The following is a 25,759-nucleotide window of genomic DNA, read 5'->3' as shown; positions in this document are numbered from 1 at the left end:
TCAGTTGCTTCCTTAACATGCTGTTCTTTTGTGAAGGCTTCCAGCATTCATCTCCTCTCTGACCCTTTGAACAGCTATCTGGCATATCGTATATTCTAGTTAGATTTCAACCTCTGGGAGGTGGAGTAGGAACTCTTTCGTGTGTGTGTAAAGCACTGTGTACTCTTTTGCTTGATCATCTATGAATGAGAAAAAGATGAGATGACTTAACAACCTTGGAAAAGGAGGCAGGGGGGAACCCAAGTTATTAGACAACGTTTAGCTCAGTGTGGGAAATTATACTCCCTGAGACTACCATTTAGTGAAAGCAGACTGGCTTCAAGGTTCCATTTAGGTAGGGCCTTCATTCTTTAGGCAATAATGTACTAGTATTTGCTTCTGAGACTCCAAGGGGGTTAGTTACAGAATACTGAGACAAGTTTTGTCACCTAGCATCACTGCTTAACATATTGGTTTGTATGCATATTTTCTAGAGGCCTCTCTGAGATTCAGCAGTGATAAAGGCATGAGTGAGACATTTTGGGGTTCACTCAGGCCAGTAAGAGGTTCAGTCACCATCTGCCAGGGTGTCTCATGACTGTACAGCTCTGACCCCAACAGCCTGCCAGCATGTCACAAGTGTTCCCCTGGGTTTGCCCAACCTGGTTACACCTTGCAGGATGACCTTAACACTTCTTGCCCTGAATTCACCTCAAAATCATGCAACTTGCAGAGATCAGTCCCTCTCACAAGACCCTCACAGAGGAAGCGTTAGGTTTGCTGCCTTTGCAGAGACAGTAAAACACCGTAACCTGTTTGGCTTTCTAGAAGCACGCACTTTACTGAACTTACACTGCAGTGAAGATTTATAATGAAAGTAAAACAAGTTTGTATTAACAAAAGAACATGGATTCAATGATACCAAATAGAAGGGATAAAGGTAGAGATGGCTAAAGCAAATAAAAGTGAAAACATATCTCTAAGACTAAAACTTAATCTGCAAAACTTAATCTGCCTTTTGTTCAAGATGGTTTCTCTCACCTGCAGTCTCCTTTCCAGCTTTCACTGGGCAGTGTGGTCAGGCCCCATCACAGAGATCAACTCACTTGGTTCCTTTGTCTCCTAAGGTGAAGGATAAAGATGGAGTCTTTCTGTTCCTTATCCCTCAAGGGATGCCTGTCTTTCAAATCAAGAAGGTCTCCTGGGGATTCAATCTCCTGTGTGTCTATGGGGAGCAGGGGTCCTGTTATATCATTTTTTCTCTCTCTCATTCAGGATAACCCCTTCTGATTTAGCTCGATGGCATTGTTGACCACTAATATGTCAAGTGAGGTAAAGCCACATTCCTTTGTCTCGAGCGGACCTCTTTATCACCTTTACCTAGACGAGGCTGTCTAGTCTTAAACATGTCCTACTAACATCATACAGAGGGAATTCATAACTTCACATATGTTAACACATGCATTTTACAATAATATTAACAAGCAGCATGTTAGCTTTCATATGGTACTCACAACACAGATTTTGTACAAATACTATTGCAGTAGTGTATGAATATAGGGATGCCTAGGGTCACAGTGAGTAAACCAATATAGCTACAAAATCATTTTGAGGTTAAATGTTGATAACCATGTATCTTTTTAAATTGCAGGTGACTTCATCGCCTGTCTCACTCCAGATCATCACTAGGTTATGATAAATTGTGAACCACAACATAATATCATCCATTTCTGGCTATTTCCACCTCAGGATTTTTTTAAATGACTTGGTTAGCATAAAACTGGAATAAGATTCTTCCTTTCCATTTACCACCTACAGCTTTCATTTTACCTACAACAATCAATGTAAATAATTTAAAAATAAATCAACAACCCACAATACCTTCCATTAGACCACTTACTTTCCCTCTTCTCCCCCTACCCCCTCGCATGATCATTATGAGCCCTCAATGCAGAAAAAAGTATTTCTGCTTTGTGACACTTCCATTGCCACTATAGCTTCCCCATCATGGTATTATAATGTTGAAGCTGGATGTGTTGAATGTAGTGACCTCCATGAGTAGTCAGGCTAGGATACTTCACAGAATATCAGGGTTGGAAGGGACTTCAGGAGGTCATCTAGTCCAAGCCCCTGCTCAAAGCAGGACCATTCCCCAATTTTTGCCCCAGATCCCTAAATGGCCCCCTCAAGGATTGAACTCACAACCCTGGGTTTAGCAGGCCAATGCTCAAACCACTGATTTGTGCCCATTTGTGTAATATGTATTTACAGTGATTTATGATTATGTATGTGTTAAACCACAATTACAACACAGAATAATACAGGTTTACATTTGATTTAGTGGACAAAAAAGTTCCAAAAAGGTGCATGAACATTCTAGAGTACATAAATGAATAAGATATTGAAAATATTTTTCAATGTAGTAATGGAACATGGACATTTGATGACAAAAACAAACTGGCTATTGCTATATTTAAGTCTTTATTGTGTGTGGGCAAGGGGCAGAGTAGGTTTTTCCTGTATTATGACAATACAAATATTCAATTATGTGCACACGCACACGCGTGTGTGCGCGCACACTCAATTGTGAATAAGACCTAGTATAAAATATATAAGAAATGTTAAATAAAAAAATCCAGAGTCAAGACTTAAGTAATTCAGCCTCTAAGCTGAATTAAGCCTCTATCATATTAACCAGTTGGTCATTTTTCACATGTTTTAGGTTGCAATTTTAGAAATATCTATCAAACATCTGCAAATACATTATATACTTTAAAAATGTTTTCAAGGCTTCAGCTAACTGTTTTGAAGAACCAAGCCAGTTAATATTTAAACCACATTTGTAAACAGTGTACTTTGTTGGACTGAGCAACAAAAAATATGTTTGTGTTCTAGGAGTTAAAGCCATACCGATTACTTTCCTGACATAACATTTAAAAATTGCATAACAAACATGTATAGGAGAAGCATCTGTGCATGTCTACAGTCTGATATTGTACTGAAAAGGTCTTACTGTTTATAGGACATGTTCAAAAGGGTGTATAATTCATTATATATGTTTAGTCATCCATACATAGTTTTTACATTTTGCCTGTAGGTAGGCTGAGTGCCTGTATATTTAAAACCATTTCTTTTATAGTATATTTAAACCATTTCTTACCAAATGCTCATTGGATCACACAGATTTCAACATTTGCAGACCAAGGGGATTGTCAGTGCACAAAGTCATATGGGTAGCCCAAAAACACAAGATAAAAACATGCGTTTCCCTTCCAAACCAAGGTAAGACTGAAGATGAGGGCAATCTACTTCATATGGGGGAATGAGTAGTGTGTAATGAAAGCTAAACTCCAAGCTTTTCCAATAACTGTACAAATTGCTTTAGAACCTTTTACCTTTTTTCTTAAATCTTCAGTTTTTCCAGAGATTTGGTCATCTTACTAAACAGCAGTTACATTTTGGCCAGGACACATGTTCTATGGCAATCAGATAGTGAAAGGGGATGGTAATATTTACAGCAAGCTGTTCAGCACACGTGTAAAAGTTAATGTGAAAGCAAAGTACCGGTACTGTGTACCAAACCTCAAGGGAGGCAAGGCTAACAAGGAAAGTGTACTGCGTACAAAGGAATATGGTCTAATTATGGTCTAATTAGACATGACTAGGTAAACTAGAATTCTAGATATTGTGCATTAGTGTTTCAGTAGCTGATCTCTCCAGCACAGAGTAAGGATGACTCAGCCCATGCTCAGATCATCTTTAATTCCCGGTATGATTATTTATGTTGAAGTTCAAATGCTATTTTAAGTCTTTAGCTTTTGGAGGTAGAGGGTTAGAACAAGCAATTCCGGGGCAGGGAAGAGAGGTGAGAAACCAGGACAGGGGAGGTTAAAACACACCAAAAATACCTGGCTCAATCATTCCTGCTTCCCAGCTGCTCTCTCTGTGGAATAGCTTGTGAGCCTCTGCTCACTTCACTAAGGGGAATTCCTCCACAAGCACAAATTAATAATTCATTCATAGGCTCCAGTCCCTTAGCCTGCATTGATTCACTCATACTGCATCTCCTTTCATTCATAAGCCTTTCCCCGTCCTGATCTCTCGGAGAGCGACTCGCTGCAGCGCTCAGCCAGGGAGGACGCTGCAAACGTGCCTTCCTGCCCAAGGACATGCTACATCGGACTCCGTTCAGTGTGCGAACCTGACCTAAGCCCGGGGCCTGGGAATCCGCCGCTTCTGCGTCTCAACATGCCCCTTCGCCCAGGGTCCGCTCTGCCGGCTTTGCCTCCCGTCCTCTTCCCCCTCGCGGCGACTCTGCGGCCGGGATGCTCAGCTGTTTCCGGCGCGAGGGGCTGAGCTCCGGCCATCCATCTCCGCTGGAGGGCTGGGTGACAGATGCTTGTCATGCAGCAGTGCATGCTCTGAATTGGCCAGGGCTCCGGTGGGTGTACGCGGCCCCCCTCCTGCTCCTGCCAGCCCTGCCGAGCCCTTCCCAGCCCAGCCCCTAGGGCAATGTGCACTGCTCCCGTCAGCTCCCCCCCCCAACCCCGGGAAGGGCTGAGTCGCACTCTGAGCTCCTCCAGACTTTGCCAGACTCCGGCCCTTGGCCCTTGGCCCCTCTCCTCCTGTGCCTGCTTTGCGCGCTCTGGCTCTCCGCGCTATCCCACTAGGAGGCTGCTCCCACGGAACCAGTGCATTGCCTGACTTGATCTGGGATGAAGGCTGGAGTTTACCGGAGACCTCTCGGCAGCTTTCCGTTTGTAAAGTGAGCCGTAATTGCAAGGAGGCAGCCTCCCCGCTTGGAATCAATAGGGGCTGCTGCCTCGCTGCTAAGGGCACTTCGGAGCAGCGGCAGCGCACTGGAGTAACTCCAGCACACCGCTGACTGCGGAGTTGTAAAGAACTACGTGCAAAGTGGCTGCAGCAGGGCTGGAAAACGCTTCGCTGTTACCAAGGACACAATAGTTTTTTCAAGTCATTAGAGCTTTTTCTCTGGTCCTCTCCTTCCATTACCCAGAGAGGGCCATTCTGGGGAGGGATGAGGATGGAGCTGTGATAGATATATATTATTATTTTCCTCCCCAGCGCTGCTTTGGTGGGGGAAAGAGGCTTTAGCAATCAGCTCTGCTGCTGAGATCAGCACTGCTCGAATTTCCCTAAGTCTTCTCAGCCTCTGAGAGAAACCATGATTTTGAACCTACTCCGGGCGTTTTGGGGGGTCTTCTTTCTTTTCTGGACCGCTTTTAACACAGCCCTAGTGGATGTGGTCGGATCGGAGCAGCAGATCCCCTTGTCGGTGTAAGTGTTTTCATGTTTTTGCTCTCCGACCGCGCTCCAGGGGTGAGAACTTGGAATCCCGGTGCCCAAGTTTTTGTTGGTTTTGTTGTTTGTTGCAGATGTTTGACTGCTCAGAGCATTTTATTCCCTTGCCAGTTCTGTTTGAAGTCCAGTGCCAATGATTAACTCACTGATGCTTGAAATTTATTTTGGGGTGGGTGGGTGGAGGTAAACAGATATAGAAACTAAAGTTAAAAGCCTTTATGTTTGGAGGTGATGCATTTACTCACTCTAATATGCTGATTTCTCAGCTTCCAACGCTGTCCTGCCTGCTATTTCATCTTCTTTCTTGCAGCCAATTAGTATGTTAGAGATTATGCAAAAACCTGTCTCTTTACAAATCAGCTTGTTTGTTTTTAAGCGCAGCTTAAGCAGCTTGAAATCCCAAGCCTTACCTTGGTGTATGATGTGAACTACCTGCACCTTGGGGCTTGCACTTGTGAATAGCTCCTCTGTTCTTTTGGTGTGGTGTTATTTCCTAACCCCTGCTTTTTGAGGCAGTATTGCTTAGATTCTTTAAAGTGCAGTTGAGGCTGTAGCTGTGTGTGTGTGTGTGTGTGTGTTGCCTACTGTAACATATGTATTACATTTCTTCCTGTCTTTTTCCCCGTACTCCCCACAGTGTAAAGCTCTGGGCCTCTGCTTTTGGTGGGGAGATCAAATCCATCGCAGCTAAATACTCAGGTTCCCAGCTTCTGCAGAAGGTAAGGATCTCTCCAGTAGTAGTAGTAAGCAATGGTTTTAGCACAGAAAATGGAGGCAGATTTAGTTTTCTAAACAAACGGGAGAGCAGCACATCCTTTGGTCAGAGGGCTTTTTTTGCTCTGTATACAGTTCCTAGGCCCTGCTGTCTCCTTGCACTGCGCTGGCTGGAGACTTTCTGATTATCTGGTGATTTTTAATGGATTTCAGTTCCAAACAAAATTACTTACTTGTGAAGTGCACAGTGAAGCTTAGAACATAGCTATTTTGTCTCGTTACTCTAGTTTGATGTTTCAGCATGGAAAAATAGCTGCTTCTCTGTGGAAAAATGTTAACTTCATTCAAGGAGCAGAATTAGGGCATATTTTATCATTTGCATCCTGTGTTGTAAGCATGCAGTCCACTGTATTAGGGAAAGACGACTGCACCATTGTTTATCATCTCTGCTGTTTTTGCAATCCCATTATTTCCCAATCCTCTCTACCCGGTGCTGGGATGTATTACATCATTACAGATAAGGGGAATGAATGTGGTTATCTTCTTGCACAGCTGGGTAATAACCTAGTGAAGTAAAGCAAAAACTTGAGAAATTGGTTTAAGTCTACATAATTCTGAAGAGTAATGAGAACACAGAATCGATTATAAGACTTTAATATAAAGTTGCACAGTTCAGTTAGAATAGATGCATCTTCTGATAAAAGTTCCATATTGAGAACTTGTTTTTATAGTGGTTGATTAATTAAAAATTATGAGAGAGATGTTAAAAGACTTCGGTATTGCAGTTGTGCAACATTTAATATATGATCCTCAAAGCATGATATTGAAATCCAATAATTTCCCATATATGAATGCCAATTAATCAGGTAACTTTTTTCAAACAGGACTTTAGTCCAAAGTAACTTGTTATGTATGCTGTGTGGTAATTGTTTATGGTGCATATTTTGAAAGTATTTATATCCTTTGGAAATTTATGCAACAGACAGTATGTCTTACATTGGTGATTCAAAAAGTTTATGGTAAAATTAAAATTGCAGCAATATCTGATTTATTAAAGATATGTAAGAGTACTTACTGTATAAGGAATTGATGTTTTCAATATTGTTGTTTCCAGTATTGCAAAAATTGAGTTTAAGTTTATATAGATCTTAAGAACAGAAGTATTTGGTGTCTTAGTGCTTCTCAAGGTCATTATATTGTCTGAATGTAGCATTTTCGGTATACAGTTATTTTAATCTAACCTTTGGGACCCTCTACATTCATTGTAGTCCTACTTCATATTTTATACATACTTTAAACACTTCTTTGTGTAGTTTGTGCCATCATGCTTTCTGCATAAACTGTTTTGTAATCAGGAAACACAATAACATTACCTTTTTGAACTGCTGACCAGTATCTAATCAAAACATATTCCATGTTTTGGAAATGATTTAATATTGTTCAAATATGTTAATTTTAATTGAGCATTGCCAGATATGTCCTTTTAGTTAATATGGTCTTATTTAACTTTGTCCACAAGTGAAAACCTCTGTGCGCACACACATGATTTTCAAAGTTTATCTACTGAAGATAAACTGTCCAATGTTTGATTGCAAAATTCAGAACGCATTTTGATTCTCAAAGCTGTTAAGACCATAGTCAGTATAGATCCTTAATCATTCTTCTCTTCTTAGATACTGATATGACCACTTCTGTAATAATGTATTTTCCTTTGTTCCTCTCCCCCCCCCCCCCCGCCAGCAAAGTAGTAAGAATTCTTTCTGTTGGTGGTTATGCTTTAGGTGACTGGAAGCTACCTCAATGCTCATTTTACCTTTGCATCAGCATCCTTTCTAATTTACCAGCAAATCTGTTTCTGTTGTTTCACAGCCTGACCATTGTGGGCTTATTCCTTGATATTTGTTTTTAATTTCTTGCCTTTTTGCCTTATAATATAATAGGTATTTAGGGCTGTATTGCAGACAGTAGGATTTTATTTCCCACCAGCATCTTGGTCGCCATAATTGCATTTTAATTTTATTTTAAATTCCATTTGGGACCTGTTCTCTGAAACTTTGCATTTCTCTACATTGATGGTAGTGGATGAGCCAGGATGGTAGAATGCTTTTACAGGTATTCTTCTGTAACGTTTTATACTTCCGCTTTCTTCAATTTGTGCAAATCAACACATACCAACCTTGAAGATTTTAAAAGTATAAATGCAAATAATTTTCAGTGCACGTAAGTCAGTGGTGGAATAAATCACAACATTTGATGAAGTGCTAATACATCAGTGTCCCAAACATGAACATTTTTTCAAGTGTCCAACAACTTAAGGATCTGTTTAGAATTTATTCTGACAGAATTGGGTTTCTAGAGTTAGTACATTTTCAAATAAGGTTGTGAGTTTACATGAATTGTTGATCATATCTGTGGATGAAACAATACCTTCTGATTAGGAATATAAAATATTAGCAGATGGAGTTATAAAGTACCTATAAAGGCACTATAGCTGATTGGTATAGATTTCTAAGTTGCAAAGTATTCTGAAGTCTTTTTCATATTAATTTTTCACTTAAAGGTTATTCAGTTAATTTTGTCTTAATGTGGAATAAACAAAGTTATTTCACAGGAATAAATTTGAAATTGAGACTATATTTAGACATAGTGCTTCTCCACTATTTTATATATTGAGGCTCAAATGACAACTTGCTAAATTAAATTTGAATATGGAAGTTAAATAGGTTAATCTCTAAGGCCAAACTTCACAAAGATATTTACAATTAATAGTTAGTAATTATTCTGAAGTATTGTTACTTTAAGCATTACCGTTTTGAATTTTTGGTAGCAACTTGCATAGAAGTGATGGTTATTCATCATTCTGAAGCAATCTCTACGTAAATATACATTTGTGCTTACAACTATATAACCAAGTTGAAATATCTCTAGATGGGGCATTTCAGCATTCTGTTGTTGCTATTTCTATAGTCTGGTTATATTGTTATGCCCTTATAAAAATATGGGGCAGATGATGATGATTTCTTCCAGATTCTGCTCTAGATGAAATTCAGACTGTTCATATATGTTTAACTTGCAGAATTGAAAACTAGCCGCTTTTTAAACAAATTACCTTTTTTATGAATACAATTGATTTTTATACTGCATTATTTTATCTTTAAAGCAAATGAACACTACTGTGTATTCAGAACACCCAACTGAGAAAACAGAATATTGTTGCTTAGATGTTTCTAATTTAGGGACAGTTTGTCATGTTGATTTGGCATCATAAAAGAAACTGTCTGCATGCTGCTGCAGAGACACACATACTCTTCAACTAGTTAGCAGATACTGCTGGGTCCTAGGATTTGGTTCAAATTAATTAACTGTCCTGTGTGATATGTGCTGGTTGGGTTGGGGGGCAGGGGAGAAACGCTATTGTTTCCCTTATACTTTCAGAAAGCCTTAGCTTCACTTTTCATCTTGACATGCTTTTAAAAGGCCATATCTCTATAATATTGTGATTATGGCTAATTAGAACTGCAACAGATATGCTAGCATAGTCTGCTAGAATAGCCAGAATTTTTACCTACAGGATTCAAATCAGGATTTAAATGCAGTGGAGATGCTTATTTAACCTGCTGTAATAAGAATTCTGGAAGAGCTTTGTTTGGAAACACTGCTGTTCCCATTCTAAAGTTCACAGTAATAAAGGTTTCCAATTTAATACTGTTGCAGCAGAATGGTGGTAATGAAACACAGGTGATGCACCTTCCTTTAATGTTAAAAATAATTGGGCTTTACGCAGTAAAGCTCTTCAGGCTCCTATAGAGCTGCTGGTTCTTTAGCCTGGTTTATGCTTTCTCAGGTTTCTATTGGGGAGTCATTTTTTTCATACACAGCGCACTGACATTCCTTTCTTGAGGCCAGAATTGGCAATATTCCATTTAATCAGTTGATATAGGGGCAATATAAAAACATCCATTTATTTATCAGCACTTGCTATTTAGGTTTCTTGCTAAACACAAGTTTATCCAAAGCTTTCTTTTTCTTATAGAAGGTATTAAACTGAACCTTTACTGTTTACTTAACCACCTATTATCTTAAATTCTAACCGTGTGTATTGTATGAATATGTCAACTGCTTACTTCAAGTGCTTCCGTATAGTGGAGCCTCCCAAATCATTGCATTTTCTCAAAGCATTTTTTCCAGTCAACGTAACATTCCCTTTTTTAAAGTTTTAATTGCATTTTATTTTCCTGAATAGATTTGGTGCTCTATCTTCTTAGCTTCTTACAACTATGGAAATGTCAGTGCAACATTATTATAACAGGGTGATTTAGATCAATTAGTATTCAGCTGGTGCATCTGACTCATGCAGTACATCTATCTTTAGTTTTAAAACACATAATGGTGACAAAGTTCACTTTATTCAGAGAAATTTAGTCCAATCATCTTGACATTTAATTGCATTTCTTACTCCCCCTCCCCATGCAGCTCACTTTTTAAAAACCTTAATTTTATTATTTTAATTCAAGGTAATATGAATACTGTTGTCTGTATTGGGGTATGGGTCGGTAATATTGCTGATAGCGCAAATTAAAGCAAAGGCATAAATGATTGTCTTGTTGGACACTGGCTTTAAATTTTATGCCAGTTTTGATTATTAATTTTGACCTTGCAAAGAAGCAATACTGTATTGAGTCTTCTTAGTAAGAAATGAATAATATCAAAAATAATGTTAGGAGTAAATATACTTGTGATTTAAAAAAAGGTAAGTTTTATTAATCATATCGTACCAACATCACATTAAGTAAATTATAATTATATAGCTTCAAGTTTGTGCTCAGCAAAACTTCTGGGTGTCTCATACAATCAAATAAAAATTATCATTACAAAATGAAAGAGAGATACATGCAAGGATGTAAAAACACTTTAATCCTAGATTTTTGCTTGAGTCATTTTAAGAAATTGCCTTTTTTTTTGTATGCATCACTTGTTGTTCCATCTCCTTTTAATCTGTGCATTTATTTGAGCCACATACCCCAGAAAGCTACTCTCCACACCAAACTGATTACCAAGCATTTAATGAGCTTGAATATTACAAAGAGACATAAAAGTGAATTCCCTTGGAAGGATGCTTTTTGTTTCCCTTTCCTCAAGAAAAACCAAAACACAGAGATGCTTATGCAGTCTACTGCACTGAAGCTGTAGCACACCATAAAAATTTTCAGAAAAGGTCCTTATTTAATATCAGTTATGGATCTAGTTGTAATATATGGATACACTCTCACTTTCCATAGCTCGATGTATTCTCCTCAGTCAGACAGAGGATTCTCTTCCCTTTTTTGGGGTGAAAACCTGGTTCCACTGAAGTAAATACAAAACTCTCATTACCTTCAGCAGAGCCACAATTACACCCTGAGTGTTTAGCCTCCCTAACCGACAGCTCTGGAATGTGAACCATAGCTTAAGGTTTGTAATGATCTACCATATAGTCTATTTTTGCCTGAGTCTCGTAGTGATTTTTAACATCTTTTTTTAACTTAAAAGAAAATGTCATTTCAAGCCATACTGCATTCCCTGCTTATTCACATCAGTGCCGTCTGCATCTGTATAGGTTTTGCAAGCACAGAATGATTCCATTGCTTTTTATTATTAAAGGTGAAAGTGTTCTGCTGTTGATATACCATGGAAATATGAGATGGTTTCAGTAAGTTTACAGTACATGCATTGTACTTTGAACAGTGTCTTTTAATATGGAAATTTTTGAGTGGACAATCCAACTGGAAAACATTAGCTCTTGAAAGGAAATGAATGCTAATTTCCTCACTTAATGCATTTATGGTTGTTTTGTTTTCACATCCTGTATTGGAAAATGCTAACATTTCAAGGTTAAAAGAGCCAGTCTCCATGCAAATTACTTTGACAGTGACGGCAGGTAGAGCCATGAACAGATGCCGCATTGTAATAGTGATTCACTTTTAAGCAACTGCTAATCAATACTCTACACTTGCAAATGTCATTACCATTCTATAGGGTATGATACTTTAAAATAATAATAAATGATTAACATATTGTAGAACACAGACATTATGTACTGATGGGAAGAATTATACTCTAGGTTGCTATAGAAATTTCACCAAAAGGCCTGCATAAAATGTTATGATTGCTACTACATGCACTTACAAGGCCCCATCACCATAGTAGCTGTGAGCACTTTACATAGTTTAGATTATATATAATTTTTCCAAAATATAGTGGCTATTTTCTGTGACCCACTTTGGCATGTAGCCACCTACTCTGAAAATACCAAGCACGGTGAATTTCAGTCTAAATGCCAAGTCTGCAGTTGGTAGAAAGCCTGAGCAAAAAGATGTGTCTTACTTTGTTCTAAGAGCATCAGGGACCCAGATCGATTTCCAGAAGGAATGGACTCGGACGAGCCCCTCTGCAAACAGCCAACCCCCAGATCTCAGTGACCCATCTTTGGATGGACAGACAGTGCATTGCTTCTGAGTGCAGTCATGACACTGCATAAGGAAAGATACTTTTTAAGCCTACATCTAGACATATTGGTAGCAACTAGCATCTCAAATTTGCAGCCAGTTCAGTGAATTGACAGCCAGTGCAGGCTCTATAGAACACAGGTGTGATATGATCTCCTAAACTGTCCTGTTTAAGAGGCAGGTAACTGCATGCTGTACTAGGTGGAGCTCCTGCCTGGCCTTCAGTGGAAGCCCCAGTCAGAGCACAGTGTGGGAAGTCTAGGCTTGAGGTGACCAAAGGAATTGGTAATCATGGCAAGGTCCACACTTGAGAGGAAAATATGTAATCTCTTAGCTGGCCAAAAGGAAACTACTATAAATTTGTTCATAAGAGATTCCCCCTCCCCCTTTTTAATCATACTGTTGCTATTTGGGAATGCAGGAGCACAGATGAGCCTACAGTAAGGTCACATGACTGTGTCCCAAGAACCTCTGAATGCTTTCTGGCAAGAGAGTACAGAGGGGTTACAGGAAGCTTCCGAGTCTGGTATATACATTCTAGTTCACCAAAGAGTGTTTCCCAGTGGTCCTCAGTAGCACCATGAAGTGCATGTACAGATGTTGTGTAAGGAGCTGTGTACACTGAAAATGTTTTTCAAATCTGTGTCTGGGGGTTGGTCATCAGCAAAGATGAAAATCCAGTTAGTCAGAGAACAGGTCTTTACCCATCTATCTGTTTATATGTAAATTGAGTATTGTCTCGTTCACAGTGGGACTCCTGTCACCAGTCTGGATGGAACGCAACTGAAGGATTGTAAAAATTTCAGGAAGGAGTTTATAGGAAGAGAACAGCAGCTGGGGGAGAGAAACTTAACTTGAGGTGGACTTCAAAGGGTTTGCTTTGCTATATTTGGGGGGCAAAGAAGACACCTGGGCATCCCTGATGAAGGAAGTAAATGGACAGTGAATTTCATGAAAGTGGGATCTCAACCAGGCTTGAAAATGCTGGGAGAGAGAAGCTTCTTTAGACAGGAACTAGAGTGTTATGATTTTTTTATATGTAACCATTCGTTTCCAATATTTTTACTCGCTATCACTTGGTAGTAAACTTATTCTTGTTTTCACCATAAATATATCTAAGCACTGCTGTGGTAAGCAAAGTGATGGTCCTGAGTTGAATCTTACAAGTTGGGGCATACTGTTCCTTTGGGAACAGCAGGCATGGTAATTCTGTGAGTGTTCAGTGAGTTCAAGGGAATGCTCGGAGTATTCAAGGGTTGGTGTGTGCCTATTGTTACCTGTACAGAGAATAAAATGCCTACAACGGCTTGGAAGATTGTGCTGCCAGAAGCTCATGGCTTCAGGGAGCTGATCCACAGCCGGCACAGACAAGACTGTTTACACGCTAAGGGCAGGTGGTGGTGAAGTGCCTCACAATCCTGGTACTCCTGGGGAGTGTCACAACCACCCTTTGTTTGTATATTAGCAGAGGCCTTTAGTCAAGAAGGTAGTTGTCATAGTTACAGGGATGCTTGTACTGCTGTCACCTCTTTGGTCTCTGAGTGCACCCTGAACCTCCTGCCCCAGGTCAGAACCCCCTCCCGCACCCCAATCCCCTACCACAGCCCTGAGCCCCTTCCTGCATTCCAAACCCCTTGGCCCCAGCCTGGAGCTTCCTCCTGTATGCCAAACCCCTCATTTCTGGCCCCAGCCCAGAGCCCGCACCCCCAGCTGGAGCCTTCGCCCCTCCTGCACCGCAACCCCCTACCCGAGCCCACTGAAAGTGAGTGAGGGTGGGGAAGAGTGAGTGATGGGGGGGAGAGGGCGGCGGCTCAGAAGGTGTGCGTGGGGTCTGGGGGCAAGGGGCGGAGCAATGATGTTCAATTTTGTGCAATTAGAAAGTTGGCAACCCTATTTGTAGGGTTCTGGCTTGTCTCTACTCTACTTGCTTTAGTCGTGCCTCATCACCTACACTTCTGTTTTATATCTGTGCTAGCTCGGCATGCAGTGTCTGTACTCTACACCCGGGGTGGGTAAAATGTGGCCCATGGGCCAGATCTGGCTCATCTAATGTTTGTCAGCCCACCAGGCTCTTTGGCTGTCCCCTTGTGATTGGCAGGCCGCTAAAGGTCCCAGAGTGGGGCACTCAGGCAGGCTACCTGCCTGCCGTGGCCCCACGCTGCTCCTGGAACCGACCAGATGCTGCTGGCATGTCTCTGCGCACCCCTCCCTCAGCACCAGCCAATGGGAGCTGCAAGGGTGGTGCTTGTGGGCACGGAGACCCACTACACCCTCCCCATAAGGGCGCGCAGAGACGTGCCAGCAGCTGCCGGCCACAGCTGCTTCCAGGAGCAGCATGGGGCCACAGCATGCAGGCAGCCTGCCTGAGCCCTGCGCCACCGGCCGGGAGCCACCTGTGTGGTAAGTGCCCCCTGGCCAGAGCCTGCACCTCGCACCCCGTCCCACACTCCAACCCTCTGCCCCAGGTCAGAATCCCCTTCTGCACTCAATCTCCCTACCAAACCCTGCACCCCCTCCTGAACCCCAATCCCCTGCCCCAGCTTGGAGCCCCCTCCTGCACCAAACTCCCTCCTAGAGCCCTCACCCTCTCCTGCATCCCAACACTCTGTACCAGCCCGGAGCGCCCTCCTGCACCCAAACTCCCTCCCAGATCCCGCACCCCCCCCATTAATATAGTAGAAATGTGTGGCCCATGATGACTTACCAAAATTCGTGGAGTGGTCCCCCTGCAAAAATTATTGCCAACCCCTGCAAGTGTAGACCTATCCTGAAGTCCCACTATCTCATGTAGACCTAGGCAGATCTAGCTTCTCCGGGCATCTCCAACAGCTTCCCGTGTTGAAGTCTGTTTCCCCCTTAGTACTCCCTCCAGCTGAAAGAGTGCTCTTTTAAAACCCTATCAGAGTTCTTTATTCCGTGGTATTTGGTGGCTCCGGGCTGTTTCTGGTCAAACCAGCTTTGTAGGCTGGCAAGAATCATCAAACCGAATAGCCTGCATTGTCCCTTACCATCTCATAAGTGATTGCTGATAGGTGACTATCTTGAACCATTCTTTTCCTTCCTGCCTGTGTTCTAGACAGACCCATATTAAGTTGAACCAATATATTCATGCGGTGAAAGCTATCCCAATAACCAGACCAACACATAATATTGTTGAACATTGAGATGTCCTGGAGGCACTTAGAGTGAGTAGTCATCACCTTATTCCTTGGACGAGATTAATGACCCCTTTGTGATGCATCTTACTTCAGTAAAAGTCATAAGGGTAGGCTATTCCTGTGTCCCACAGCAGAGCACACAACACTGTTACTAATCTGAGCTAGCCTGGGCATATGATTTTGAAAAAGTCCATGTGGATAATTCCATCTTCCTACATGTGATGGCCCTAAAGCACTCTGAACCATATTATCTGCTCTTTGAGTTTATCTCAGAGGTGAACATGCTTATACATGTGGTTGTAAAAGATGTTTTTCCTTTTTGAATAAATTTTTAGTAGTTTCCTTTTTGGCAGAAGTTTTCTTAAAACCCCTCGTAAAAAGGGTTTCCCTTGATGGAGCTCTGGAAAGGTGAGTTTGGCAGACTCCCCTGAAGTGTATGTATATAGTGAAGTACACGCCATATTAGTACTATTCTTCTGTAATGTCTAAGTAGCTTCTACTCTTATTGTTCTTCAGATTATCCCGATGAATATGAAACTTGATTAGAATCTAAGTCATAATCAGGATTTGTGTGTGCTTTCAGTCAGGGTGGAAGTCTCGATTTAATCCTGAATTTCCTCATAAACATGTGGGTTGTTATAATCTTAAAACATATTCTTCACAACTCAGAAATAGATGTAGGTTTCATTTTTAGAAGGCACACACTATATGTTTTTAAAGTGATTTATTTTGAAAACTTTTCAGATTAGTTTTACAGCTATATCAGAAAATGAATGATTGTTTATTTCAATTACCAAAGGTAATTGAAGCAAATATTTATGAAGTCATAAATAAAGGTGAACTATCTCCAGTTCAACAGGTTAATCATTAATATTTGGAGGATTTTCTTGCCATGCTGTATTAGGAGGAGAACCTCACCAGACAGACATTTAAATTGTTTTATTTAACTAAAACAACGTTATGTATTCTGGATTTTTTTTCTTCAACAGCAAACATTATAATTTAACAAAACAAGCATAAATTTTTGAATTTAGTTAAACATTCAAGTTTTTTAAAATCAGATTTGTTTTAGTTAAAATTGTTAAATAAAATAGTTAATGAAATTTTTTTTTTAAAAAAAAACAACCCAAAATTAAATAGACTGTGTCAGCCAAGTCAACATGAGAAACTTAAAATATTAGCTTCTGCCGCTAACTCAGTTGTCTTCACCTTCATTTTCCTGTTTGTTCATAATCTGGAAAAGAAAAACAAGCTTTCCTGCTTTTTCAGGTCACAAACGATTTCTCAATTTGGAATGAATTAGTCCAAAGGAAGAAAATATTCTTTCTACACCGGCAGAAGAAGCTACTTAAAAGTGAGATCATCACTTCAGTAGTCTCCGAATCCAAGTGCTTAAGTGACTTCCACCAGTTCACTGGTGTGACTTTCTTTAAAACATCATCAGCAAACATATATTTCTTGAATGGTTCATATTCCCAGACTGGGTCTCTTTTACGGCCTGCTGCCATTGTAGGTTTTCTGTTCTAGAGAGAATGGTATGGTAGATCTCAAATCAATGAAGGCTAAACTCAGAAAGACCTCAAGACTTCTGGAATATGCTGCTCAAACAGTTTCAATTTTGTTTCTACTGCCTGTTCCTCCCTTCTCACATTTATCTCCTGACTTCTTCTTCTTGTCCAGATCTATTCTGCCCCCAACAATCTGCTATTCATTGAACTTTTTGAAACTTTGCACTTTTAGAGAAAGGTAAGGGATTGACTCGGTGTACACAAATTTGCAGAGGGACAGTAGGGTTGAGGTCTGTTGTTTCTCACCTCTTATTTATTTTATTTATTTCATTTATTTATTTATTTTTATTTTTATTTAAAACCATTTTTTCTGTTAACAAGCGTGTTGTCTCTGGAGACACAAATCCACAGTTTGAGAACTGCAAAACGAAGCATCTCTGATGGTATCTTCCAGTCTGAGCACTGAGTCCCATTGGGTAGATAGAAAGATTAACCTAAATCTATACAGAAGCCCTTCCAACCCCATAAGATTGGGTCCCTAATCCATGAACTATTGGAACTCATTTACAAAACTTTTCTTAAACATTACATGAATATATTGTGTCATAATTTATAATCCCTATTCCATGATGAAAAGGAGGACTTGTGGCACCTTAGAGACTAACCAATTTATTTGAGCATAAGCTTTCGTGAGCTACAGCTCACTTCATCAGATGCATTCAGTGGAAAGCTGTAGCTCATGAAAGCTTATGCTCAAATAAATTGGTTAGTCTCTAAGATGCCACAAGTACTCCTTTTCTTTTTGCGAATACAGACTAACACGGCTGCTGCTTGGAAACCTGTATTCCGTGATGAGATCTTTGAGCTATAATGTATCTTAATTAAAACTCTCTTTAGATGGGATTTTTTTTGATAAAATGCTTTTGGAGGAAAAAAACTATTTAAATAAACAATTTTAAATTAAAAACAAAACATTGACTTTTATCCATCCTGCTTTCGTTGCTAATAACTAGGCAGCCTAGTTATGAAAAAGTTGCATCTCATGCTTAGCTCCACTGATTCACTTTCATAACAAAACTGACTGAACCTTTCTTAAGATTTACAAACCTTGAGAGAGTTATTTTTTTCACTTGTTTTATAGCTGGAATTAGAACTGGAATTTCTGAAGTTACAAGAAAGCTTTTCTGCGGATATTTCCGTTGTGTTGCAAGGATGACAATACAGTATTTTCTCATTATATTTTAGACAGATTCAATTTGATTATACTTAGGAAAAGCAACCAAAATCTGAAATTCCAGTTTCTCAGCATTTTTCTACTCAACATCTTAGCCTTTTGGCAAAATTTTTGAAGTCCTAGTTATTTAGTGGCATTTGTAGCTCTAAATATAGAAAACTTGATGGTCTTTACTAATTTTGATTTGTCCTTTAATTTGTATTAAGCTCTCTGAACAGACATTTAATTTTTTAATACATTTGTCAAAGTATTAGCCAGATTTTAAATAAATTAAAAAAAGAATACAGATGCTGATTCAATTGCACATTAATATATTCTGCAGTTGTATCAGGTCACAAAGGAAAATGAGAACTCTTTCTTCTGCTATTCTGTTTCTTTTCCCTTGATACATTCTGTCCTTGTTTACCTTGCTACCTTTGTGTGTGCCTGCTGTCTTTACTCATTTTTTTAACAGTTTGCATTAGCTTTCTGTTACCGACTGCCCCATGCATGTTGTCTTGTTTTGTTAGAGCGGTGTTGTAAACTCATTTTCCCATTGGGGCAATGCTTTTTTAATAGTAACCTAGATGGTTTCAGTAGATTACTTTAGAAATCATTATGGGGTTGTAAAGATGGTGGTGAAAACCTCATGTTTTTACAGTTTCAGAATGATTGTACAATTTCTGGAATACAGAGCATGCCCTACCTTTCCATCACCCGTACTGTACTATACCAGGCATTTAATTGGTTCCAGGGTGGGTGTTACAGGGCTCCTACTGTATTTCCTGTAACTTGGGGTGGGCTTATCTTCAGCCTACCCTCTGGACTGCAGCTCACTCTCAGTCCTACCGCACTCCTACCACTCCTGTAAGGGGGACAGCAGTTACAGAAGGGTGGGGACCTCCCATGAGCCTAACGCAAAATCCCAGGTATTTTACCTGTATTAACTGTTCATTTTATCCTTTTAATCACACTGGAAACTGGCCACAAGTTGCAACTACGGTAATTAACAAATCCACCAAGTTACCTCTGTTAGCGGTACTAAGTGCATTTGTACTTAACCCACTGTGGCTTGAAGGTGCTGTGAGGAAGGGGAAGAATTCCCTTGTCCTCTGCTAATTGGCCCATGGGAGAGAGAAGTTCCTTCCTGTCTGTCAAATGGCTGATCAGCTAGCCACACAGCATCTGTCAGGCTGGATTCCTGTTCCAAGTTCAGAGTGGTTAGGGTGGGGCTGCTGGAACAGAGTGGAAAGAGGCTCCATGTGGCCCCTGTTCCGGGTGAAATCCTGGGAGCCAGGGAATACTGGCCTTCAGCCCCTCTCCCACCCAACTGGCCAAGGGGTGCCAGAGACTCCATGGCTGGGAAGGAGCTACCTGGTGTCCCTCAGCAAGTGCCTTCCTTGATGTGGGGACTGTCCCTTTTCACCACCAGCACTATCAAGTTCCCCCCATCTGAGGCAGGTGGATGGCATTTCTCTTACCACATCTACCATTGTTGTTCATAGTAGCAAAGTATCTATCACAACTACCTGAAGCCCACCGAGGTACAAGCAGATTTGCTCCAAAATCATAAATCAATAAAGTTTCAATTGAACCTGGGCCCAGATTATCCAAAAAGTTCATAAAGCTGGTTTGAATTCCATATTTTAATAACTTATTCAAAAACTATTAAACCCTTCTGGATTACCCTGGCACATTCTAATATATTTACCCCTAAAACTGTAACATAATTAAATGAAAAAGTATTTTAAAGATGGCTTCATATTTACTTAGTTTTTCCCCCTTGTATATTTTAAATATTTGAGAGATTATTGTTCTTCCCAGCTCTGCATAATTTAGTCTTTTCACCCTATGGGGATCCTATTTAGAGTGTTAGAATTATGTTTGTCTTTAAATATTTGGTTCAGTGAAAGTGAGGTCCACAAGGTAGCTGTGATAAATGAAGGTGGGGTGTAGCTTCCTTTTATGGAGCCAGCCAGCCAGTTAGCTATAAAATCTCTCTTAGTAGCTGTTCTCTACTTGCTTTACCAAAAAAGTGTTAAAAGTCTCACTGTGATACATAGGTAAAAGGAAGTGAGTGGGCACATGGCCAAAAGAGCCAATGGGAAGGCTAGAACTTTTTAAAACTGAAACAAGACTCTACTTTTGTCTGTCTTGTTGTTGTTCTTGGGGAGAGGCAGACAGGGCTGCAACTATGCTGTAAGAAGCTTGGGGCTAGGTATGAAAAATCATCAGTATCATACCTAGAAACTACTCATTTGAAATCCCAGATATGTAAGCAGGTCAGGAAATGTCTAGGACAGAGATCAGCAACCTTTGGCACGCGGCTTGTCAGGGAAATCCACTGGTGGGCCGGGCCAGTTCATTTATCTGCAGTGTCTGCAGGTTTGGCCGATCGCAGCTCCCACTGGCTGCGGTTTGCTGTTCCAGGCCAATGGGGGCTGCGGGAAGCGACGTCCAGCACATCGCTTGGCCCACGCCACTTCCCGCAGCCCCCATTGGCCTGGATCAGTGAGCCATGGTCAGTGGGAGCTGTGATCAACCAAACCTGCGGACCCTGCAGGCAAACAAACCGTCCTGGCTCACCAGCAGATTTCCCTGAGGGGCCGCGTGCCAAAGGATGCCGATCCCTGGCCTAGGAAGACACGATCTGGTTTCTTTTTTTATTTCTTTATGGCTTGTGGACTCCTCTGTGCTAACCCCAGATGCTTTTGTTTGCTTATAACCTTTTAAGCTGGACCTCAAGATGCTATTCTTGATGCTTAATCATTGTAGTTGCCCTTTTTAAATCTATCAATAGCCTAAGTTTCCCAGATGTATTTTCTTCCTTTTGTTTTTTTAATAAAGTTTACGTTTTTTAAAGAACAGAATTGGATTTTTGTGTTTGTGCACATGTTTAATTAGCTAGTGGCAACAGCTGATTTCCTTTGTTTTTCTTTCTCAGCTCTTCCCCGGAAGTGGGGGGTGAAAGGGCTTGAGGGTACCCCACAGGAAGGAATTCCCAAGTGCGCCTTCCTGGGTTCTCAAAGAGGTTTTGCACTTGGGTGTTGGCAGCATTTACCAATCCAACGTCAGAGAAAAGCTGTAACCTTGGGAGTTTAATACAAGCCTGGAGTGGCCAGTATTAATTTTTAGAGTCCTTGCGGGCCCCACCTTCTGCACTCAAAGTGCCAGAGAGGGGAATTAGCCTTGACAGTAGCATTCAGAAAAACATGATCTCAAAGTTTGACAGGTGCATGTGGGTGGGAGAGACTGAAGTTGTATACAGAAAATATTCTGTGTACAGTGGTCGCACAGTCAAGAGATAATTTATCTGTAATTAGGAATGAGTCAAGTTGGGTTGAAACTAGGCAAAACAAATTGAGAGTGTGAGTTTGTAAACTTAACTGAAAGTTGAATGTTATTGGGTTTGGGTCTTTCTGAGGGGGAAAGGAGGAAGCGGAAAGGAGCAGTGGAAAAATAGCTGGGAAGTAAAGCAGAGCAAAGAATGGGAAATGAAAAAGAAATGGAGAGATGGTGTAAAATAGAGCAGGGACAAGAAAAACAATTATTAAAAACATAGCATTCAATTGTGCTTAGAGGTCCTGATCAGAATGACGAGCCCATTGTGTTTAGCACTATACTCACACAGCAATTGACACACAGATTTCTAGAAAAGGATCTGTACATGGTGAGGGGAAAGAGGTAGAAAACCCATCTATGGAGAAAATATAGTCTAGAACAGTGGTTCCCAAACTAGGGATGCAGCTTGTTCAGGGAAAGACCCTGGTGGGCCAGGCCGGTTTGTTTACCTGCTGCGTCTGCAGGTCTGGTTGATCGCAGCTCCCAGTTGCTGCGGTTCACCATTCTCGGCCAATGGGAGCTGCGGGAAGTGGCACGGGCCGAGGGACGTGCTGGCTGCCACTTCCCGCAGCCCCCATTGGCCTGGAGCAGCGAACCGTGGCCACTGGGAGCTGCGGATGCTGCAAGTAAACAAACCGGCCTGGCCCACCAGGGGCTTTCCCTGAACAAGTGGTGCCCCTAGTTTGGGAACCACTGGTCTAGAAAGTAACCTCTTGTTCCAGCCAGCTTTTGTGAAATTGTTTCTTTTCCCAATAAATAAGACTTCACTTTAGCTAGAAAGGGGGGTGTGTGTGTGTGAGATTTGCAAACTTGAGGTAATTTTGCAAACCTAGAACTGGGTTCACCCATCCCTGCAGTCAGTTGTTTTACAAACAGGGTATAGTAGGAATTAAATCCCTAGGAAGAAAGGGGTGAAACACTCCTTGCAAACAAATTGCTCTAAGCACATTTAATACTAGTTAGAATTATTTTATAATACTATAAAGTAAAAACTCTATAAAGAGATTTAATTACTTTTCACTTATGGTTAATTGTTATATATATTTATTTTTCTCCAAGGCAGTGGGAAGCTTTATGTAAAATGCTAAATTCATGCTTTTGTGATTCTTGTAGCTGATAAGTTCTCTCTCTCTCCTTATACTTGCATATTTCTGGTAGTATGTTTTCTTTTTTAATGGGAGCTCCATTGTGTTAGGCACTGTTTAAGCATGTAATGAGAGAGTTCCTGACCTGGAGAGCTGGATATCTACATAGATAGCACAAACAAAGGGCAGGAGAAAGTAAGTATTGCTTCTCCATCTGTAAAATGGGATTAATAAGGCACGAAGACTTTGATTCAGCGAAGTACTTAAGCATGTGCTTAACCTTTAGTTTTCATCGATTCAGAGTCCAAAGCCATAAGGGACCATTGTGATCATCTAGTCCAGGGGTCGGCAACCTATGGCATGCTTGCCAAAGACGGCATGCGAGCCGATTTTTTTTTTTTGGCACGCTGCTGCCTGCCGGCTCCCAGCTGCCGGCCCTGCTCAGCCCACTGCCAAACCCAGGCCGGCAGCGGGCTGAGTGGGGCCGGGGCCAGGACCCCGGCAGGCAGCAGCGTGCCATTAAAAATCCTGCCTGCCCCGGCCTGCTCTTCTCCGCGCCTTCCGCAACCCTCTGCCCTGACCCCTCCACCCCCACGACCCCAGCCCTGACTCCAGCCCCCCCCCACATACCCAGACCCCCCCCACACCCCATGCCCTGACTCTTGCACCCCCCACATTCCCACCCCAACCCTGAGCACCAAACGGGAGCTCCTGCACCCCTCGCACCAAATGGGAGCTGCCCATGTAAGCACTCCACACCCAAACCTCCTGCCCCAACCCTGAGCCCCCTCCCTCATTCTAGCTCCTGGCCAGACCCTGCACCCCAACACGCAGCCTGCTCCTTTACCCCCCGCCCTGTGCTCAGTGCACTCCTACCCTCAGCTCAGTGCAGAGAGAAAGCTCAGCCTGCTGCCGGCCTAGGTGAACAGAACCCCAGGCTGGCAGCGGGCTGAGCGGGCCAGCGGCATAAGATCAGCATTTTAATTTAATTTTAAATGAAACTTCTTAAACACTTTGAAAACCTTGTTTACTTTACATACAACAATAGTTTAATTATATAATATATAGACTTATAGAGAGAGACCTTCTAAAAAATGTTAAAATGAATTACTGGCACGCAAAACCTTAAATTAAAGTGAATAAATGAAGACTCGGCACACCACTTCTGAAAGGTTGCCAACCCCTGATCTAGTCTGACGTCCCGTATAACACAGACCATAGGACTTCCCCAAAATAATTCCTGCAGCATATTTTTTTAGAAAAACATCCAATCTAGATTTTAAAATAGTCAGTGATGGAGAATCCACCACAACTCCTGTTAAATTGAACCATGGTTCATTAACCTCACCGTTAAAAATGTACGCTTTACTGCCAGTCTGAATTTGCCTTGCTGCAACTTTCAGCCATTTGTCTGCTAGATTGAAGCCTGTTTCTCCATGTAGATACTTATAGACTGTAATCAAGTCACCTCTTAACCTTTTTCTTTAGATACATAGATTGAGTTCCTTGAGTTTATCACAATAGGGCATGTTTTCTACTATTTCAATAATTTCTCGTGGCTCTTCTCTGAATCCTCTCCAGTTTATCAATATCCTTCCTGAATTATGGATGCCAGAACTGGACAGCGCTCCAGTAGTAGTTGTACCAGTGTTAAGTACAGAGCGTAAAATAACTTCTCTTCTCCTACCTAAGATTCCTGGTTTTGCATCCAAGGATTGTAGCAGCATTTATGGCCAAAACATCGCACTAGGAACTCAGTCTTTTTCAGAGTCACGGTGTGCCAAGATATTGTTCCCGATCCTGTAATATTCTGTGTTCCTAGATGTATACATTCACAATTGGCCATGTTAAGCCACATCTTGTTTGCTTGAGCCTAGTTTACCGAGTGATCCAGATAGCTCTGCATCAATGACCTGTCCCCTTCATTGTTTAACACTCCCCCAATTCTTGTCATCTGCAAACTTTGTCAGTGGTGGTTTTCTTTTCTTTCAGGTCATGGATAAAAATATTAAATAGCGTAGGGCCAAGAACCAGTCCCTGCAGTAGCCCATTAGAAATATGCCATCTTAATGAAGATTCCCCACCTATATTTTAAGACCTATCAGTTAGCCAGTTTTTAATCCATTTAACTTGTGCCATATTAATTTTATATTCTATTTTTTTAATCAAATGTCATGTGGTACCAAATTAAACATGCCTCACAGAAATCTAAGTATATCACATCAGCACTATTAATTTACTTAATGGGTCTTCAGTAAGTTGGGAGATCCTGATTCCATTGACTTATATAGGGACAGGATTTCACTTGTGGACTTTAGAATGTGTTTAAAGTGAGTCATATGCTTAAGTGCTTTGCTGAATCTGGGCCACAGAGGTTGTGACTTGAGCAAGGCCACACAAATTCTATTGCAGAGCCATAAATAGAACCCAGCTCTACTGAGTCCAAGTCAAGTACCTTCCTCTCAACAGGAGGTAAACAGTACTATACAGTATTGATGCACCTGGCTTCTGCAGCTCTCTGGTGTAACAGACTGGAAATTCTGCAGCAGCCTCAATTAAATAAAAGAAATGGTGATTTTAATTTAATTAAATGTGAAAATGAATATTATACTCTGTTCACCATTATTACTTATTTTGATATTAATTTAAACTTATTTTATGCTGTTGCCAGTTTTCAATATGCAAAGGCTTTCTGCATCAACAATATGTAACTCTACTATAAAAGTTGTAGCAAAGCTGGAGGTTGGGAGCATTTGGCACCTATCGAGGAGTGGGTGGTGGGATAAACATAAGCTGGATATGTCTACTAAGATGTTAAGAAGTAACATAAAGTCAACATTTTGTATTATTTTTAGCTTTCAGAGTAAACAATCAGTTGAGGTGAATGGGGAAGTTAATGCTCCTCAGAGCTGCTATTTCAGTCAGTCTGTAGACTCCGGATGAAAACAATGCA

General features: G+C 41.1%; 1 protein-coding gene across 4 annotated transcripts in view; it reads left to right on the top strand.

Moving 5' to 3' along the window:
- Positions 1-4,552: 4,552 nt before the first annotated feature.
- Positions 4,553-25,759, top strand: part of CACNA2D3 (calcium voltage-gated channel auxiliary subunit alpha2delta 3) — a 728,899-nt gene continuing 707,692 nt past the window's right edge. For 3 of the 4 annotated variants that reach the window (XR_014712447.1, XM_084634438.1, XM_084634439.1), the window contains exons 1-2: positions 4,553-5,277; positions 5,939-6,020. Coding sequence is in view for 3 of the 4 variants with exons in the window: in XM_084634438.1 (XP_084490564.1) it covers positions 5,165-5,277; positions 5,939-6,020 (195 nt within the window). In the remaining variant the exon portion in view is untranslated. The remainder of the gene's footprint in view (positions 5,278-5,938; positions 6,021-25,759) is intronic. The other variant, XM_084634437.1, reaches the window with a different exon arrangement.

This window comes from Lepidochelys olivacea (genome assembly GCF_965140295.1).
Source record: "Lepidochelys olivacea isolate rLepOli2 genome assembly, chromosome: 7".
In the NCBI taxonomy this organism is placed as follows: domain Eukaryota; kingdom Metazoa; phylum Chordata; order Testudines; family Cheloniidae; genus Lepidochelys; species Lepidochelys olivacea.
This window is presented reverse-complemented; position numbering and strand designations above follow the sequence as displayed.